This window comes from Empidonax traillii, unplaced genomic scaffold (assembly GCF_003031625.1).
Source record: "Empidonax traillii isolate 1590-97213 ecotype Southwest subspecies unplaced genomic scaffold, ASM303162v1 scaffold583:size513456, whole genome shotgun sequence".
In the NCBI taxonomy this organism is placed as follows: Eukaryota; Metazoa; Chordata; class Aves; order Passeriformes; family Tyrannidae; genus Empidonax; species Empidonax traillii.
Genome location: NW_020955776.1, coordinates 458,491 through 479,992, shown reverse-complemented (window position 1 = coordinate 479,992; position 21,502 = coordinate 458,491). Strand labels below are relative to the sequence as shown.

Sequence of the window (21,502 nt, the reverse complement as noted above, 5' to 3'; positions counted from 1 at the left end):
CCCACTGATCCTGTCATGACAAGGAGATTTTTAAACCTGGAGCTGCAATGCTAGGCTCTGCCTTATAATCCCGGTCCTTACAGGTACGCTCTGTACCTGACAGCCTGAAATGGATGACAGGGGAGCTTCAGCTAGAGAAGGCTTCAGAAAACAGAGTGCTGAAGGCAAGAACCATGGAAAGGCACTGCAAAGGCTACAAACTTGTTTTGATGTCCTCTGTGCTTGCTGCAGAATGGAGCCCAAGCTCCAGAACTGCAGTGGTGCCTTTGTACAGAAAATTTGCCAGTGAATCAGCCTGTCAGAATCCCTGACGTCTAAGGTCATGAAGACATTTACGCTGTCTACTTTGGGTACCTGACCTTGTGAAATTAAGTCAGAGCTAGGCATCTCAGAGAGGTCTACCTAGGACAGATAAATAAATGGTTAAAGCAATTAGGACTTCCCTAGGGCCTAATACAGACAAGCTGATGGTGCTTTACTGAATATAATCTGCTCAACTAAAAGTAGCTGTATTTCTGCCCCCAAATCATTACTTTTTATCAATAATATGAATATCCCTAAAACAATCAATGCTTAATAAAACTTGAGGCCACAGCAATTTTGCCAAGATTTGTAATGTTCCCAGGGATCTGCAGGCATTAATACAGAGAAGACTCATTAATACAGAGATTAAGATTCAATTTAAATGCTTTCCTAGTTCCTGGAAAGCACCCAAATTCCTCAAAGAACATGTTCTTAAGAGAGACTTCATAGCAACCTTAAGCAGTAAAGGACTTTCAGGCTGGCTACACAAAAGAATTAACAGAAATGCTTCCTACAGAAACTAGCTTGCATTTGAAATTAAATGCTTTCCCCACCCTGGAATGCAAATGTGAAAATAAACCATGATGCTCTGGGCACTGAAATAAGGGCATTGAAGCAATTCACCCAGACCAAATCAGAGCAGTGGTTCCCTGACTGCACGTGTAAGTACAACACAGAGCAAGAGGACCCTGATCCCTCGCTAAACACTGTAATACAAATAAATCATCTCTTGACAAAAAATTGCACTCTTAATGCAAACCAAGCAACTGAATTGATTTCAGAAAATATCTGTGGATTTTATCTATCATAAAAGCAATGCTGATCCTTGTTGCACAAGACATTGCATTTACGTGTGCCACCTGTGTTAAATGCATCAAACATTGTAATTGTAAAAGATTAGAAATGACAGGCAGAAGAAAAAGCAAACTGGAGGGGGAAAAAAAAGAGACAGGAAGGAAAGGAAGAAGTAAAAAAGACAAGGAAAAAAGCAAATTTAGGGGAATGATGCCCCCACATTTCTCCTGTTTGAGGGAAAACCATCCAGCAAATAGTTGATGCCTAGACACACACTATCAGCAATACATCAAGTCTTGGGGTGATAAGTATCACAGCTCAGTCTTATACAAGATGGTGTAACTTGACCCAGATCCAGCAAAGCACTTGGATCAATTTTTAATTTTCAGCTTGTGAGTAATGCCATCGAAGGCCAACTTTGTGTGACTTTAAGAGGTGCACATTTCCTTAAACTCTTTGTTGGATAAGTACCAAGGAGTTATATTGCTAAGTTCAAATACCTAAAGATCTTGATTCAGGTCTCAAAAGTATTTTTAAACATTACTTTAAAGCCCTTGCCCTTAATTAAGAAAGAATTTATTTGCCTCTGGTTTCCTAAAGTCATGAAATGATCAGCAAAACCCTTACTTAAATCACTTGGCTCACATTTTCAGTTATTTTTTTCACAGCCAAGAGGGCTTAAAACATTCCAAAAAGTGAATACAGAGATTCCTGTGTAGGTAGTCTTGTCTCCAGGAGCTGGTGCTAAAAAACAAAGCAAAACAAATACCCTTAAGGCTCATAAAAGCATGAGAATTGTTGATTTTAAATGTAATCTGCACCTTGTTCATCTGAACTTTCTGATGATTTTACTGACTGAAATGGACCAAGATTGCTGCTCTCTTGTTCTGGGAGGTGCTTCTGCAATAGTGCCAGACCAATCTGAGAACCGCAGCAATGAAATGTTAACTCTACCTGGATAAATATCCCTCATACTCACTTTTGTCCCCACATTTTGAAGTCTTTGCATTTCATCTCACTTAAACTATGAGCTCTCCCTGTTACAAGCAGTTGCTCAAGTAGCCCTGAAAGCAGATCAGTCTTCTGCTGGCTACAATGTGTAGAGCTGAATGGGAGGAAATGAACTTCAGCTGGTGAAACAGCTTCTGCTATAAACTTATGGGAACCAGTTCCTAAGCTCCCCTTATCTGATTTAAAAGCCCTTTCGTAAAGATATCTATCTAAACATTTTTAAATGGATCTTTTCATTCATCTCTGAATTGAGAATAAAAGCAATCAGATAAAAAAATATATAGGCTATGTGCCAAAGCAGAAGAAGTAATTCAGTGGCCTTGAAATATACTTCTTTTACTGGAAACATCACAAAGATGAGGACCATGGTCATCACACAGACACAAAGGCAGATTTTACCAGGCACTCTTTAGAATAGGTTTGACTTTTCCTTCTCGATTATCAGTTCTTAAATCTAGAATTTCTAAGCTACTAGCAGATGGGTGAAGGTCACCAAACAAAGACATAATAAAATTATTGTGATTTAGAAAATTAACAACAATATGAACTGATTTCTTTTCACGGTACATTGATTTTTCCAGAGCTGTTCCCCTTTAGCAAAGGGCCAGTAGAAAACCAAAACCCAGAAACAGCCAAGAAAGAAATTCCCTTTCAACTGCCAAGAATGATTATCTGCAAATAAACTTGGATATATTTTCCTTTTGGGTTAAATTAAATAGTTGATAATGACATCCTACACTTACATATAGCCTTCTGAAGTTTCAAGTATTCAAAAGTAATGCAAGCTTTAGGAAGATTGGGGAGGGACTACAAATTGACAACTAAAGTATCTCAACCACATGCCCCATCAAAGGAATCAGAACTTCAGGAACTACCAGGAGAAGCCAATATCCAGATTCACTGGCCTAGCAAACCCTGCTCTCCCATAGAAAACTCTAATACATGAATACCTTGATTCCTCATTTCCCTCCTTTGAGTTCTACTGAAAGGCGAATGGCAATGCACACCTCAGCATCCTCACAAGTTAAGTTCCTATGTGAGGCTGACACGAATAAACATCTCAAAAACTGAAGTCAGGATCATAAATCTTGGTTTTGACGTCTCCCTATATCCTGTTTACTATCAAGTCAATTCTTTCCCCATTTTCAAAATGAAAGGAGACGCTTTAATTCCATTTCATCCTAAAGTAATTAGGTAATTCTACTCTCCAAGACAAAACTAAACAAAAAGAAAGTGTCAAAAAACAAAGTTTCCCATCTTATTACCCACTCATGAAGGCACACAGTCTTTTGTTTATAGTAATTCACAATCACATGTTTTTTCACGTAAAATGGCATGAAAAGAATGTCTGCTTTTAACATTCCAAGTATGTACAAAGCACCCTCTATCTTTTGCCTGCTTTTTTTGTCCTTACCTTCTTTTTAGTAAACAATCTAATCTTACAGTCTGACCCTATGAGCTGTTTCCTGTTATCTGCTGCCCATTTTCAAATTACAACCACAATGATTCTGACCTTATGGTTGACAAAATCTGAGGGAACTACTTTTGAGTGAGAAGGAAGAACATTTTTTTTTCTATCATCCTCAAAAGCCTCAGTTTCAAGGGTTTGGTTGAATACAACAAAATAATCACTTTTTGGACAGAATTCAAATATTAACAAGATTAATTCAGAAATAAGACTTCTCAATTTTGGAGTAAATGGCAACAGCCTGCTAGAATGGAAGCAGCTATGTTACATTAGCTATAGCAGGCATTGCCACTGCTGTGGCAACAATGTTGCCTTAATGGGCATTAAATTGACATGATGCAGACATCCAAAAATAAAGTTCAAGTACCCAGGCTGTGCTTGCATGGATGTGCCCTTAAATGATATGTGTTTATCAATGACAGATTGTCAAAGGTGGGAATTACTAAAGGAAAGCTACTGCTGTAACTATACCGAATGAGTTCAAGTCTGGGAGAGCAAAGAAAGTCGTCGTCTTCTTCCTTTACCTATTCCCTGAAAATTGCATTTAACTGGCACGCAGAAAGGACACTTATATAAAGGAGAAGCAGGTAGCTTCTCCTGGGATTTGTGTGCCTGGGAATTGTCACAATATTAAGACTTGATATCCAAGCCCAAACATATTTACATTATAGTGGGTCAAAAAAAAAAACCCCTCAACTTGAGATCAAACATTACCTGCATCAAAAAACCACAAAAATATCAGGTCAAAGAAAATGCTGTGCTGGAGTTTCTCATGACAGAAATTAGAGTCTCAGAATATAAAGCTGCAAAATCCTGCTAAAAAGCAGTCAAACAATTTAGCTTTCCTGAACTGCATTCTATATTCAATACCAATAGAACTGGTCAAAACATTTTCCACTGACATATTTTAAAGTGAATATAGATTTTTGATCAAACTAAGAAACACTTTTTAACTTTTTAATATAATATCTTCTGATATTGTCAAATTGTAATTTTTTTACCCAATACTTAATCCTCCATTGCCATAATGGAGCAATTTCATGCTTATGACAACAGTTGGTTGCTATTAAAATAATTGCAGCAATTATGAATTACTACTTTTACATGTTACGGACTACAAGGTGGGAAAAGCAAAATTCAGACTGCAGATACTTCGTCTCATCTCCAGAACAAGGGAAAATAAGATCAAAGTGTGACAACTGAAGTTCATTAGCAACTTGAGCGAGACCAAACAGAATTTATTGCCATTTCTTATCAGGGAACATGTTCTCTTAACCAAGAATTTGCAAAACCATTACCTTTATCCCCCACAAATTTAGCAGATAGCCATACAAAGCCAGAGAGCAGTCCTGTTTAAAATAAAGATGGCCTTTTATACAGCCCTTTTCTGAGATATGAACTGTATTTTTCCACTAATAATTACCAAGGGTAATACAGGTATCAGCACAGGAAAGAGCAGACAGCTTTGCCTCCTCATCGTGATGGTTTTCACTTCTACCTTTCCAACCAACCAACTCCCCAGTTGTCTGGGAGAAGACAGGTGAGGATTTCATGAAGCTCAGTAAGCCAGGGACACGCAGTCTTCATAGCAGCTTTTATAAACCCAACTTCATTAACTTCAATAAAGCCAGAGTGATTTTCATCAGCTGAGGAACTGGTCTGACCTGTACAGAACAGTTTACTGTGCACAATAAAAGCCCAAATGCTGAAACACTCTGAAATCCAAGCACCTAGACATAGATAAGAGGTGAGTTTTTAGCTCCTTTCAAATTTGCAACAAATTTCCATGGATGTCAGCATGGCAGGAACTTCCCTGGTGGAAGACTAGGGCTAATTCATTGCCACCATTGCAGCTACACTGATTTATTCCAGCTCGGGTCCTGTCCTTAAACTTCTGTAGTAGCAGAGCATATATTCATGACCTAATCCATTACTGTAGCATGGAGAAATGGAATAAATGAAAGCAGCACAAATGAAGATTTTACCACTTAAATAAAATCGTGGGCTATTATTCTTTATACTAACTTTATAGAGTCATTAATTTCTTACCTCACAGACACAAGCAAGCTATTGTTCAAGTTCAGTTCTCTCAGATTAGGTAGATGCACACCTATGAGAATGGAATAAAGAATCACTTTGCAGACCTGGGATGAGAGTAAAGGAAACTTAGGACAATTAAAAGTCAAATCATCTAATTTTGCTGTTTAGCTGCTTCTGTCAGATCTGTGCTGGACTGCTTCTAAGAAAACCCATGAGATTATTTCACTCAAAAAATATTTCATCCCTTGCATTTTTGAAACATATACGTATTGTCTGCATGACTACCCAATTATAATTTTTTGAACCCCTCTCTGACAGGCACCTTTCCAGACAGACAAAAACAGAAACTGGCTTCAGAGATGTCTGTTTTCTTTGGTCTGATTCCGCATCCTTATTGACTATTAACTGAGTGATACTCTGAAGGGCTAAGGGATGCTTTAGAGAATAGCATTCCATGAACTATTTAATGGAAAGTAGTGATCGACTTAACTGGATACACAGTGACAGTTCTTCAAAATGTAACTTTGAGTCAAACAACAAAAACATAATGCTCCATGTCACATCATCTTTTATAGATCTGAGGTCCCCAAAACATTACTGCTTTCTCCTTTTTAATTTTCTGGATCTGAACAATTGTTTAGTATTGAATTGTACAAGTTTCACATCTATGAAAACCTCAGTACTCTGTTGTTGTTACTTTAATTAATGCTTTTTTGGTTTTTTCTATCCCTGAGAGACATTTGCCTTTCTAGTTGCTTCTAAAGGTGTCTCTGAACCAAAATCATACACCATATCCCTCCAAGCTACAGAATAATTTGGACGTAAGTCTCAGGAAACATTTGTTATTGACAATAACAAACTTTTACCCTTTCCCACTAGCAGAGCTAACCCAAGGCTGGTGAGCATCCTCCAGTATAACATGCAACCGTGTACAAGTAACACCAATTTTAGACAAACTGGATAATTGCTGAAACATTAAATTGTGTTCTCAGCAAATATTTTTATGAGTCCTTTTAAATCACTCTCTGGCAAGGGTGACTTATCAATGTCCAGAAGGACATCATTCCAGCACTTTGCAAAGGATAAAAATTTTGGGAAAAAAAAAAAAAAAAAAAAAAAAAAAAAAAAAAAAAAAAAAAAAAAAAAAAAAAAAAAAAAAAAAAAAAAAAAAAAAAAAAAAAAAAAAAAAAAAAAAAAAAAAAAAAAAAAAAAAAAAAAAAAAAAAAAAAAAAAAAAAAGAAAAAGAAAAAGGAGGGGGATCTCCAAAGCAAACAAAAGAGATTCTGTTGTTCATTCCCCAAACAGAACAAGAGCAGTTATGGCAAAAACATTTTATTAAATCATGGGAGTGATTATAATGCACATATTGATCTTCATGCTATACTGCAAATATTTAATTTCATGTCTTTGCAAAGCTCTTTTGAAAAAACCAAAAAGTTCAAAACACAGTGTGCAAATTTTTTAGCCTTGTTTTTTAATCATTTTCCATAATCCATAAAAATTGGAATACAAATTATAACACGGCATCTTTATTCTGCAGGGCATACTTTCTCATGTCAAACAAGTATACATTTATAACAAAATAATTTGGAGTTCTGGCAGAGGAGATATTAGAATCTCTGTAATTATTCACAGCAGTCATACTAGCTATTGAGCAAATACTTCCTCAGGTACAAACCATGCCCTAAGAAATTCCCCATGGAAAAAAATCAAAATCTAGACTAAAAAAAATTGCCATCCTGGTTCTGATAAGGACAGAAAGATTAAATGATATCCCCCAAAGTGTTAAAGGAAAGAGTGAGAAGGATGCAGTAGCCTCTCCAGTCCCAGCTCAGCAGCAGGTAATAGCCTTGCCATGGATTCAATCAGAAAGGGTTACCAAGCAAAAGCTATTGCAAAGCATTACAAGGCAAATGTGTTTTAAGAAGTAGTATTAAGCAGAAGATTTAAATGAGGAATCAAGAGGAGTCCGAGAGCAATGGAGAGATGTGCCCGAGAAAAAGCTTTCCACTGAACGTATTTAGGGCTGAGTCAGGAAAAAAACAACTATTCAAAGAGGCAGAGTGACAGGCTGATGATACAATTTTTGCATCTGGCTATTTCATTATTGTAACGTGATCCTCCATCTCAGATATTTTGGCACGATCTATCCCTGGGAACTTCTAGAGTGCTATGCTAATGTGCGGTTTGCTAGACTGATATAGAAGTATTCTATGTGTGGTCATGCAAAATTCTGACAACAATATTCTGCAATATATTTCTGCTAGTCTGCAAGTTCTTCCCTCCTCTAAATTTCATATTGATATGTAATTTTTCTTTGGTGCTAAAAATTCATTGTACGATTGATTTTGCTGGTTTTTACAGTCCCAAGTGCTTAGATACACATTAGAAACTGGAAAATTAAATTAAGAAGAGAAAACTGTAAAATGAATGTGACAAAATGAGAGATCTACCCAAATGTAACAATATATTTCTACTTTTCTTAATTTTAACCCTCATGGTATCTTTCCTGAGAGCAAGGACACAAATTAGTCTTGTTCTAAAATAAAAATACCCTAAAATACCAACAATATTAACTTTTAATGTTAATTTCAAATGTACAGACCATATATTCCTTATTCTGAAACTGCCTTCATGGTGTGTAATTTCCAATTTCAAAAAGGAGAATGGTCCAGAAAAATGCTGACAATTGCAGGACAAGACTGAGAATTCAGAATGACAAGCAATGTTATCTCATCTGTCTTCAATTCCCTTTCAATAAATACCATTTTTGTTATATGGCTCTGAAATTACTAACCACCAGCAATGTACTGGTGTTAAACTATTCTACTATACTGTCCCAGTGGAACAAAACTAAATGAAGAGTAGAAAGAAATCAAAGTGTAAGATAGGTGAATAAAAGCAATACAAACACACTCAACAACATGCCCCGAAGTGCTGCACTTCACAAGCAGGGTAGCAATGCAGATGTCTTTCTGAGCTGCCTTGGCACAGAAGGTGACATTTGAAAAACTGACTTGGAGTAAGGAGAAAACAGTCAAAATGCTGTTTTTATTATATCCTACAAGCTATAACACATTTCTAACACTCGCTGTTTATACCAGGAAGTATTCTTTAGGTAGCATCATATATCTTGTTATTCTATTGTTAACAAAAAATGTCATGGCTTGACTTCTTATGTCTTTTGCAATATGGACTAGTGAAAAGCACACAAAAGAAATTACTGATAAGTACTTGCACTGCCATCAGGCAACCTCCATGCTTTGTTGATCCTACAATATGAAACAGGCATGTGAAAACAGGCTGTACTCTTCTAGCAAGAGCAACCTGATATGTAAATTAAACAGTCTACTTAATTGTATTTGATCAAGTAAGATACATCACTTTGATGTTACTTCTACACATTTTCTCAACTTGCATTTTTTTTTCACATTTCTGGGGTGAACTGGGCAATACAACTGGAGGTAAGAAAGCAGCACTTGCAGGCAAACCCAAGCTAGCTGCAGTCGAACTACCTGAGATGTGAATCTCCTAAAAAACACATCAGTGCAGGGTTTAACATGAGCATGCTGCCCCAGTACATACTCGTGACTCATGGAGACCCTGCTCAAGCCCTGCTGCAGCCGGTTGTCCAAGCCCTACTTGGCAAGGTTTGTCAGTTCCTGCTAAACCAAGCCCAGCATGGGTCAGACTCACACTTCTAGCCCCTGTGCTGGCTCCCTGACGGTGCCAACACCTGCTGCTGTGACACCGGCTACCGACAAACCTCTCCCGGCTCCACACCAGGAATGCCAACAAACAGGGCAAGAGGAAAGAGAGAGGAGGACCCTGTGTGAAAAACAGCGCACGCCTACTTCTGAACCTTTAACAGAGCTTTTCCTTGATAAAATGCGTGCAATGGAAGTGGCAATCATCAGACACGTAATCAACTTAGCCTGGCCACCAGCAGGCAACAATTCAATAAGTAGCAGCGAAGAGCACTCTGGGTAACTTGATTTGTAGGTATTGAAATTACTTAGAAATAAGAGGGCTATGTAGTGTCTTAAATGACTCTATCTTACCATTATTTTCAACATGAATTTCTGTGAGCAGGTCACAAATGCAATCCCATATCTGTCAGCAACCAAAACTGAAGGGATAAGCTAATGAAAAGGAAATAGTCCCTCTGTTTGAGTATGAACTGAAGTCTACATGCAGCTGAAGAGCAAAGAAATCAGCTCCAAGATCTGCAAAGCTGGATACAAGACCTGCCAGGGTTTTCAGTGTTTTCCCTGTCACTCAGCAAGGCACACTGAAAACAGCTAGAGATTTCAGCAATTACCCCAAGCCCCACAAGTACTCAGATTCAAGCACTGGCATGAACCCTTCCCCTAATTTTAAAACTGATCACATGAAAATATCTTGATAACAGTCTTTCTGTGTTTTAGCCTACACCCTATCCCTAAGAAAAGTAACTGTTCCCACCATGTCATGCCATCGTGCAGAAGCAGACCTGACAAACTGGGAAAGGTTAGCAGGATGGTGCTTTAAAGTTTAGCACATCCCAAACTGGAATGGTCTCAAGAAAAACATCAAGCAACAAGTTTTAAATCAGTGTGGAAATCTTTAGGCCCTGAGTGTCTGTGTTACTATCTGTAACAAAGGCTGTGAATCTTGAAATGTTTCTCAAGTGGAAACTGTGGTATAAATTTGGGATTCGAGTGCTGCAAGGTTCCAGGTGACCCATATGTGCAGTCCAGTAAATTTTTAACACTTTTACCTTGCCATTTAAGTGCTTGCACAGCTTGTTTTATCTTTACACATAAAACCAGTCAAAACAATACACTGAGTGTGGACTAATCATCCAACAAATAATTTCTCTATGACAAAGAAGCTCCTTCCACAGCCAAGGAATACAGTGAGAACAAGGTTAAGTGGTTTAATATGGCTACAAAGCAAGCCAATTAGCCAGGTCTGAAATGCAAAAAAAACCCCAAATTACAGAGCAGTCTAGGCTGGAGGGGACAATTGGAGATCTCAAGCTCAGAGCCAGGTTGTCTGTGAGATCAGACCAGGGTGCTCATGTCTTCACCCAGCCAGGTCTTGAAAACCTACAAAGATGAAGTCTCCAAACCTCTCTGGATACTCCTATTGCTCGACTGTCCTAGCAGGGAAAAAGCTTTTCATTCTGTCACACTGGAACTTCTGTCATTCCGGTTGGTCTGGTTCTTACTCTACTCTTTCCCTCAGGCTATTTCTCCAGACCCCTGTGACCAGAGAGCAGGTCAGCAGCACAGTTCCAGGGGCAGGCAGGGAGCAAGGCAAAGGACAACTTCAACAGTGATCTTCCTTACACCAACCACAATGAAGACCTCAACTGCTCTGAAATACCCTTAAAAATTTAGGTCTCATTCAATGCACCCCTAAAAATCATCTGCCATGTGGAAAAAATGGCAAGAAACTGAAGATCACTGGAAGCATTAAGAGGCAAACTTACTGCTCTAGCCACCTGTTGACATTTGCAAAGAGATTTTCTCAGGAAGGGAATTCAGAAATGTACTCAAAAAAAAAAAAAAAAAAGAAGGAAATTCAGGGTGGTCTTGATGCTCTGTTATTCTCGAAAGCAGTGGGGACCTGCAGCTGCTGGTTTTTATGGCCCTCAAGGGCCAACTCTTGGTGCAAACAGTGGGATATAAACAAGATGGAAATTGTTTGCAACATGGGAATAGTGCTCTGTATTCTGTAGAAGTTGCAAAAGCCTAACCATGGGAAGGAGAAAGGGATTTATTCCAGTAAAAGAAAGGAAAGGAAAGGGAAGAGAGAGTGAAGAAGGTGAAACATTCTGCTAGCTCATCACAGCTAATGCAAAATGCTACAGGAAGGGGAGCATCACTTTTGAGCATTGTAGAAATGGCATAATGAGATTTCCTTATCAACTGGAGGAAACATGACTGAATAGATTATGATCTCTGAAAGAAACAGATATAATTTACCTTAAATTATCAAGTGCCTATCAGAAAGAGACCTATTTGTGAAACAAACAGAATAACTAATACAAGGGGGCTATATAATTTCAGACAAAAGCCCCCTTCACTGTACTTGCTCAACTATTCTTGACAAATGGACATCAAAAGACCCACTAAAGCTAATCAGCTGTTACATTGTAGTCATTTGCATATGAAAAATTAACTGCTTTGCTGAAAATACCAGCACACAGTTTTGGGGACATGACTCCTTTTAGCACAGAAAATATTACTCTGCAGTAGTTACTCAGCTTCAGTGTAGCAGAAGATAGACTCGGTTATGGTAGGAAGCCAAATGACAGAGAATGATTGCCAGTATGGGGGGAAAAAAAAGAAAAGGAAGGTTTTATATTCTCAGTGTTCACTTTGCTACAGAGGGAATTCCTTCGGTACTCCTCACTTCCCTGGTGCAGTGATGATGACATAGAAATGAATCACAAGCATTAGGGCCGTTTGTGGCTCATCAAAATGATATATCTACAGAACCTTCCTCCAGCACAGCTCAATGAGGCAGTACAGGAGGCAAAGACAGGCTGCTGGCAGCATGAGCCACCTGATATTGCTGGCAAATTCTCAGTCACTGGGAAATCTTACAGTGGAGGGAACTGATCTTTGGCTACTGTTTCGCTAGAGACAAGTACTCTAGAGAACAAGGTAATCAGTAAATGCTTATTTAGGGCCTAGATACATATCATACAAGAAAAATTTGTTCAAGATAGTTGGTTTTAGACAGAAATGGTGTCACTCATCCCATGGCCATAGTTTTCAGTCCTATTTAGAGCCTCTCACAAGAAAACAGATCAAGGACTATGAGGTAGCAGGGAGATCACGTTTCAAGAGCTTTGAGCAGGGCAGTACTTTATATTGGCTGTTGGTCACTGAGTCCCCAGTCCAAGACATGATAAAGGAAAATTTGAGATGGTGAGCAGAAAATAGTGTTTTCTTACCAAAGTTTCCCAAGCTGATCTCTCTTGTATCTACTCTCATCTCTAGGGTCTTCACTTGCTGCAGATCATCTACCCCTGCCAAAGCTTTCTGTAAAGATAAGCAGAAATATAGTGTACTCTCATGCAATAAACCAGATGTCACAGCAGCAAAAAGCTCTAAAAAGGCTTTCAATCAGTGTTTTGGCAACATATATTTCAGAACAAAATGGCTAGACGTGCAATCACATTGAAATAAACTTATTATTCAAAGACCTTTCTTTCTTGTAGCTCCAAAATATTCTAGTCTCCCGTAACTTATACGTTGCTTAAAGAGTCAAGGCTAAGGGTTACATTCAAGCTGCAAATCAGCAACAGACCTACATCCTCATTAGCTTCATTTAAACAGTATGTCCATACTTTATGATTTGCACAAGTCTTGCACTAATCCTCAGCAGATAGTCTAAACCCTAAGCATCGCCTGTAATCAAAAAGGCAAGAGGAAGTAAAACTCAATAAAACACACTCTTTATCCTTTTGACCTCAAACAGTGAAAAGGAAACATAATTTTATCTCAAGCAGTTAACTTTTCTGAAAGAAGACAACACTAGTTACAAGAATTACAAATTCCTTTGAAAATATCTAGGCAATGCAAATAGATGCCTCCAAAATGTTTCATTATTTTTTACAAAGCCTTTGTAGTTGGATCAACTGCTGCATTAAGCAAGAAGGTGTGTGTGAATGCAGACTCTTTCCTATCTTATCACAGGATCTTTCCTAATACCCTAAACTCTGTGCTGATAGATATGTGTACTTTTTGCCTTGGCAGGGTAAGCAGAAGGAACAAAACAAGCAGAAGCTACACACAGGGGAGAGAGGGAAGCCCTAGGACCGCCAGTGAAAACTACAGAAAGGCTGTGAAATCCAAAGATGCCAGGCTGCAATTCCACAGAGGGCTGAAGTAATCTCACATTACCACTGTTCTCCTTCCCTGTTTCTTCTCGCTATGATCCAGCTTCCCTCTCCTCAGTTTTTGGGCCTTTACTTAAGTTGAAAGCAGGAAGTCATTCATCAACCTCCCCGTATAAGAGACAAATTTTCTTAATATTAAAAAGTTACAACATTAGTTAGTTTTTTTAATAAGGAGGAAATGATTCATTAGAAGGGAAAGTGTAGGGCCATCTCAGGCTTATGAATTTTGGGAAGAAAAAATAAAGACAAGAATATCCAATTCATTTTGCAGGGGAAAATATGGTGGTTGCAGTCTTCATGCTCATCAAGTAACATTTTTATTGTGCAATGAAGGGGCTGCAACTTCATTCACTCTGATAGCTCCACATCCTCTTACAAAGGACCAAACACAGTCTGTCTGTAATTGAGGTAAGTTTAAAAGAACATGGTTTCCAGAAAAAGCTGAGCATACCTCCATGAAAAACTGTCTCCCCTTATAAGGTGTTGACTTGTACTCCTAAGAAACAGAATTATCCAATATCTTCAACTGCCTTTGAACTATCTTTAAAACATTTTGTTTAAAATTTTTAATCTTACTTTTTAAACTGTGATTTTAGGCAGGCTGAATATAAAAAAAGCTTCCAGACTGTCTTGCTTTCCCACTAGAGTATGAGAAACAATGGTCTAAGGTGAAAATGTGGGAGTTCCCCATGGCACCCAGAAATTTTCTTCCTATTCCCAGATGCAGCCACCACAAAATGTGTTTTGCTCCTGCAAAGGTAGCAAGTTTACCAACTGCAGACTGCTTTTTCCCTCCAAGTAAATACATGATCTCTCACTGCAAGACACATTTTGCAGTAATCTTTTTCAGCAGATGACACTGTCTGTCACGAGATCATGTGTGAAACAAGAGCTGGCTGATGTCCTGGCACACAACCATGCACTTGGATTGCTGGATTTGGATGCAAGCTTATTGTCATCAAAGGAAACTGCATCTGAAAAATACCTCCCTGCTCCCCATCAAAACAGTCTTAAGAGCCTACATCAGAACAGGAGGAAGTCTCAGAACAAGTAATAAGCTTAGGGTCATACACTTTGTCAGCAGAGCAGGAAAAGGTCCTGACACCACAAGGAGCTTTTGTTCCTTTTTTGTCCTTTTTTCCTCGCTGCCTGCAACTTCCCTGCATGCTGTCCTTCCCCTGCTGTATTCCAGACAGCTTCCCTTCACAGTTCTGTTCCCTCTTCTTCTCTTTCAAAATCCAAGCACAAAAGCTGCCTGAAGTTATATTCTCTCCTCTTTTAGGGTTTCCTCTTCCTTTTTATCATATCAGGGATTACCAGTGAGATTCTTTGCCCTTCTTTTCCTATTTCTGATCCCCTATTTGTACTTTTTTCACTGTCTGAGAGTTGAGCCGCTTAGTGCATCCATATTTTTGTAATGCAGCAGGCAGAACTGTGGCTGCAGTGCTGGAAAGGGTTATTGGCCATCATCACCAGCTCTTTGAACTACAGATAGCTGTCTTGATGCATGTGCTAACCAGATGCAACAAACTCCATGTATTACTGGTGCCCACCTCCCTGTTCTGCGTCTCCAAGAGTCCCCGTGAAAATCACTGTCTTTCCATCTGCTGATGCCAAGGACATGCTTGGAGAGCTTGAAACCAATTTGCTGTGGGATGTAAAAGTTAGTGCAGCACGTGAAGGAAATGAGAAATGCTCCTGTGTGGAGGATATGAGCTCATTTAAAGGCACTAGAAGCACAAAGACCCCAGGTGTTGACTGCAAGCTAGTCAGCGAACAAAAGGCCAGGGTGGCATTTCAAGAGGAGGTTCTATGGTGAATGGTTCCTGTGGAAGATAGTTAGGATATTACTACTCCCCAGACACCATTCTTGGCATACTGATGCAGCTGCAAGTGTGATATGTCTCGTGTAAATTCTGACAGCTAAAATTCTGTCACCAGGAATGGGGGAGATCGAGGGAATTATGTGGAAACATTTAAACAAAGATGATACATATTTATTGAGATCCTTTTATGCTGTTGTTGAATGTCAAAGCAGGGGAACCTTCACCAAAATTTGAAAGGATGCATATATAGGAAGAATTTTGATGCTATTGGGTAACAAGAGAAAAAAAGTCATGACCAAACACACTGAAGGGTCATCAGCTTGGACAGATAGATGTCTGGCACCACATAGATAGAAATGATGTTATGGTGCTCTGGGTCTCTTTATTCCTAGGGCTATCCTAGGTCTAGGACAGGCTGCTGCCCTAATTCAGAGGAGTCCCACTGTGGCTTCAGGTAATGACTGCCTGCCCACAGCTCAATGGGCTGTTCTGAATGTCCCTGCCTGTGCCCCAGGAGTGCTTACAGACATGAAGGTGCTGTACCATCGAGGTATTTCTTTAGCTGTTTACAGCTGTTCAGCCTCCACGTAGAACAAACAAAAAGGAACTAAGGATCTGTTCTAGGCAAAGAATAGGATATACTCAGTTACTTCAAGTCAAAAATATACCTTGAACAAGCTAAGTATAATTCCAGGCTGACTGCTGGTGTTCAGAGAGGATTCTGCTTGGCACCCACCTGCAACCCAGCAATGTAGGTATCAGTTATACAGAGAAGGAGGATGTTTTCTGAAGAATCAAATATTAAAATCTTCTGGAACATGATGTTCAGGAAGATGGCCTGACAGCTTGATTCTGAGCAGCAAGTGTTACACTCCACTGTAAATTTGTTTATTTGAAAGGACAGATGTCAATGGTAAAGCACTGCACAATTCTTTGAAGATGAATACACAGTAAGTAAAACAAAGGTGAATCAAGTTCACTTTACATTTTTTCACCTTCTGTGAAATAGGAGTAAAACTGTTTTTCAGAAGTTATTGGCTAATAATTTAGCCAGTATTTTAAGAAGCAACTGCACTCACAAACCATTCCCACCATGCAAAATGTCTGGGCAATATCTAACTGGAGAGCATGCGCTGGTTTGGAAAGCTTTTCCTCAGACTGACAAGTCAAGCCAGTAAGTATTCTGTAAAAATTTCAAATGAGAAACACTTCTGTGCTTGCAGAGCTTCCCAACTGGCAGAACAGTCACCTTGGCATGCTGGGAAGTCCCACTTCCAACTATCTGTAAATTCTTTAATTGGCAAATAATATTTTTTTTCAGTTAAAATTGGCATATACAACTGATGTCTTCTCCCTTCCCCAGATTTTTCACACACTCTAAGAAAAGTAGGTATGTTCCTGAGGAGCATGTTGCACGCAGCTGTCAGAGAAATATTTCCAGCTGTGCATTTATTTTGCTGATCCTGGTTAATTTGGCTAAGACAGAAATTCCTGAGTGGTGAGCTTGTTTTCTTTTAATACTACACCTGTATGCAAATACTGGACTCATGTCCATTCATGCGTTCATTGCCTTTTTTTTTTTTTTCCCCAAGTTCTCAGCTCAAGTGTAATCTCTCTGCAAAAAAACTTTCTGCAAAAGAAAAAAGGAAATGACCGAGTCATTTCAGCCAGAATCCAATCTGTTATTCCAGGACCCTCCAGCATTTTCTTTTCCCCACTAAGATGAGTGCATGCCATATGAAATACACCCTAACCTCCTGAGCAACAAAACTAAACACCACTTCCGAACATGTGTTCCTAAGTTTAGGAAACATGATTAGTTGGAGCAGGATCAATAAATAGCAAAATTAGAGAACACTTCCTTTCTTCCCTAAAGATCACACACAAACGTGATTGTTTTTTATAATGTGGCAATATCTGGAAGATCAGTTGACCTTGTAAAATGGGTTTCTTTTGAGAAGTGGAATGCATTCTGTGGAATTCAGGAAAAGATCCTTTGCAAACAGTAGGGAGAAGATGGGGGTTAATAGTGCAAAACAAAAATGTGAATAAGACAGGTGGTACCCTTAATTTCAATTTTTCCACATTTAATGAAAAATCTGTGCCACACTCCTATTAGAGTTAAAAATTAATTGCCTATTATTAGGCAGTTTGCAGAACCAAGTGAGAATTTGCTCACCCTGATATTCTGCGATATCTGACAACAACACATAAGCACAACGACAAGCAGAGCAGGGAGTTGGAAATATTATTAGGACAGGTACAAATGAAAAAGCAAGAATGCCTATTCATATAGAGGAAGACTGAAGAGTACAAGAGAAAACTGACATTGACACAAGCAGAAAGAATAAAAAGGACATCACATGATACCAATCCTTGCATCCAAAGCTTTTGACCTGTAGCTTGGATGAAGAACATTAAAATATAAAAGGGTGTTACTTGATAGCACAGCAACAGAGCTGGCAGCAAGCAGAAACTGGATGATGTGATTAACATAACAGGGATATGGAATCATACAGGATTTGAAGTGAACATTATGCTAAAACAAGGCCACAGAAGACCAAGCTCTGCAGTGAATGAGCATAAGGTCTAAGTGAAGGGATCCACTATGGAGAAGAGGAGAATGGGTGAAGGTCCGTCCCAGTGGTTCTGTAGAAGTTCTACAGGGTCCAAGAAGGCAAGAAGGAAAGAAAAAAAAAAAATCGGTGTAAGCTAAGCTTTCCTTCCTTGGAGGGAAACAACCCAGCAACTGGATAAAAAAGTGAAGAGATACAAGTATTACAGCTTTTAGAGAGAGTTCCTAAAGATCAGGACTGATAATGGAGACTGATGTTTTCACTACAAAATAGATGGTCATTCCCCTGGTAAAAAGGACAAAATGAGTCAAATGTGCGGGTAGAAACAAGGTTGCAATGAAGGTGCCCAATCTTCACAATTCTGCACAGCTAGACCTTCCAGCCTCCCCAAAACTCCAACTGAGCTGGTGCAAGAGAGAACACTGCAAGGGCAAGGAATAAAGCTGAGTATGTATCTCAGTACAAACACCTTCCTCAAGAACCTCCATCAGGTGTCCAAATATCTGCCTACACAACACTGTAGAACTGTGGCCCACATCCTTATTTGAATGTAAAATAATTTTACTTTAACAAGCATGTATTTTAAAAGTGTCTTAGTTTCCTTCTCAGAGCACTTCAGTGAATACAATCAGTAACTCCTAAAATATTCACAACAATGAGACAATCAAGAAGATACTGCAGTTGTACTGATTTCAGCAAAACAACCTTTCAAACCATTTGATTGTCGGTGGCATGTGGTTCCTTAAAGAAATATGAAAACTTGTGAAATGTGAAAACTTGTTTCATTAAATGTTTCAACATTCTGAACATTTGCAAGTCCTGAGGAAGGGAATTTATGGAAGCAGTGATTTCCATTTGATCAACATAAAGGTCAAAGAATAGACAGACTGGATATGTTATTAAAACAAACTCTAACACTGTAAATGTTTCCTTGACAATGTCATGTAATTTTTCCTCTGAGCAGGAAGTATCCCAGCTAGGCCAACACAAATGTGATGTTCCAGGGCAGGAAATAACTATCCACAAAACATTAGCAGAAGAGTATGCATCCATTTAAAAGAATCTCTGAAACAGGATTCCTTACAAATGTTAAAACACACAATCTTAAAGAGTAAAGGCTCAATTATTTAATTTATCTGCATTAAAAAAAAAACAAAGTAATGAACATTAACGTCGTGGGATGTGGGTCACATTGTCTTACATACGCTTTTCTGCTTACAATTTTACTATGAACTAAAGCAGCAGAGCTTCAAAAAGAGAACTTCATGCCAATGAAAGAACTTTCTAAGGGTTTAATTCAAAGTTTATTGAATCAGAGGGCAGCTGTTTTGGTTACTTTAATGGGCTTTGGTTCACACCCAACAATAGAGACTAATCTGAGAGGTTCCCATTGGAATTATACAGAGTATTGTAGGCCACAAACACATTAGACTGGTCAAACTCTATGCCAGGTTTTAAAGACAGTTCAAGAAGTTGCCATGAATGTAAAGAAAGAGAACGGCATAGATCATACAATCATGTAGCAACTTTCCTCCAAAGTGCTTAAAATATACACTCTGCAGAAAATGATTTTTGCATCTCCAAGCATTTCACAAACACTAAAAGACTTAGTTACTAAGGGAATAACAGTTCTGAGAACAATTTGCTGTTTAATCTACAGCAAATGGTCAAAATGGTGACTGGTATGTGGTCAGGGAGTAGTGTAAAATTGCAGCTGGAATATGCTCCCTGTGGAAGCTCATGTCTCTCCACTGGTGCAGTGGATACACAGAGGATTATGGATACTGCCATCACCACCCTGCCTGGCATAGGAATGCCTGCCAGCATCTGAACCACAGTCCTGGCAGCCCCACCTGTCTTTCATGAATCCTACCCAGCAGAAGAGCTACTCCTCTGTAGCTCTGCAGCACAGAAAGCTTCTCCCCTTAATTTTTGCTCTCAGCCCTCCTTCCTTCAGCGGGGAAAAATGAGGTTATTTTCTTGGCTCCTGCACCTCCCACAGGATTTCACCCTTAATTAGTCCTAAGCAAACGAAACACAATATGCAACCAAGTATTCTTTCATGACTATTTCACAAAGTGAATTCCTTCATGAAGATTTCAGCATGTTACTTTCTTTCAACTGGGTGCACACTAAAATAATTTCCCCCAGTCAAAAAGGAACATGGCTTTCAAATATGCTTTGAAATTCCACACACTTTGATATACATACAAAGTACTTTTAGCATTTGCAGAGTATTTTAATTGCCTTCTTAGCAAGACAGAGGATTTCACTAATTCAGAAAAAAAAAAGCTGTGCTTTTCAAGTTACACTTCCAATCTCTAAAACAAGGTTAATGTAAATTTTTTTTCTAATGCTAAGATTTAAGGTACTCCGGATGGCATTAATGAGATCTGAGTAGATTATAATTACGCTACCTGTACTTTTCTTCACGCTGCTTCAAGAAACCTAGCAATAAAAACAACCACATTCATGCTGGGAGTATTTTTGATATGAAACAAGGTGAAAGGAGGACAAGCACTTGATACACTTTCATAAGACAGAATCTACTTCACGCAGAAGTCTAAATGTCAGACAGACAACAATCTGTAATCAGTACAATAGCAGTTGGAAGGTTAATGCAGCTCTGTATATGCCAGTTTGCCTCTTCCACTTCATTAAAAAGTTGGATGCCTACTCACCAGTTTCCTGGGGGAAAGATGTTCCTCCATAAGCAGCTCTCCATCATCTTTAATCAGTGGACTGGGATTTCGGTTGCCTCGCCAATTCCAATCAGTCACCTGGACTCCAGATGAGCCCAGATGAGAAATTCTGTCAGGATTCCACTTCAGGTCCATCTCAACATGCTTTGAACAAAAGGATAACAAGCAGTCTGACTTTTTTACCTGTATTTATTTTTTTCCCTTTAGTAAAACCTATTTTGACTGCCATTGCATGACAGCAAATGCCTATGGAGATATAGGTTTCTTTAATCAGAAAAAACCCCAAAGCAATGCACCATGTAACATATATTCTTCATTTTCTTCACCCTCAAGAGCTATCAGAGTTCCACACCTCATTAAGCTTTAAGTGTAGGCTTTTTAAAGCAAACTACTCTTTGCAGTTATACAAAAAGCCAGGCATACCTATAGCTCTGTACAAGGATGTTAGAAGAGAACAAACAACTCAGGATACTAGCTCTTTCCAGTCTTGTCACTATTCCACTTACCCTTCTCCAGTGGCAATGAATTTCCCATCCACATGGGCCTCCTACCTACCTATTCACTCCTGAGAAACATGAACAGCACTCAGCAAAACTCTGCTGGGCTCCAGCAAGTGCCACTATCAAGACATGCCACCACTTCTCTCCAACATTTTGAGCTCTGCCTGCAGGTAGCATGAACAGAAGCTGTTTGTATTTGCTGTCCTAAATTAAACATACCTGCACTGTCACTGACTCTAGGTCAGGCAGGCTGTGGCTACTGACTTCTCATTTTGAAGACAGTCTTGAAGAAAATAAATGTAAAATAAAATTTAAACAAAACTGTGTGTGCTTTAAGTGAGGAGTGAAATACAAAGCTGGAAGAAGAAGCACTTCAAATGTGTT

The 21,502-nt window shown here is 38.9% G+C and overlaps 1 protein-coding gene across 6 annotated transcripts in view; it reads right to left on the bottom strand.

The window, feature by feature from the left end:
* Positions 1–21,502, bottom strand: part of LRRC56 (leucine rich repeat containing 56) — a 78,497-nt gene that overhangs the window by 28,285 nt on the left and 28,710 nt on the right. For all 6 annotated transcript variants that reach the window (XM_027898193.1, XM_027898192.1, XM_027898190.1 and 3 more), the window contains 3 exons: positions 20,598–20,762; positions 12,567–12,654; positions 5,627–5,687 (listed from right to left, as the gene is read on the bottom strand). In XM_027898193.1, coding sequence (XP_027753994.1) covers positions 5,627–5,687; positions 12,567–12,654; positions 20,598–20,753 — 305 coding nt within the window. In that variant the 5' untranslated portion in view covers positions 20,754–20,762. The remainder of the gene's footprint in view (positions 1–5,626; positions 5,688–12,566; positions 12,655–20,597; positions 20,763–21,502) is intronic.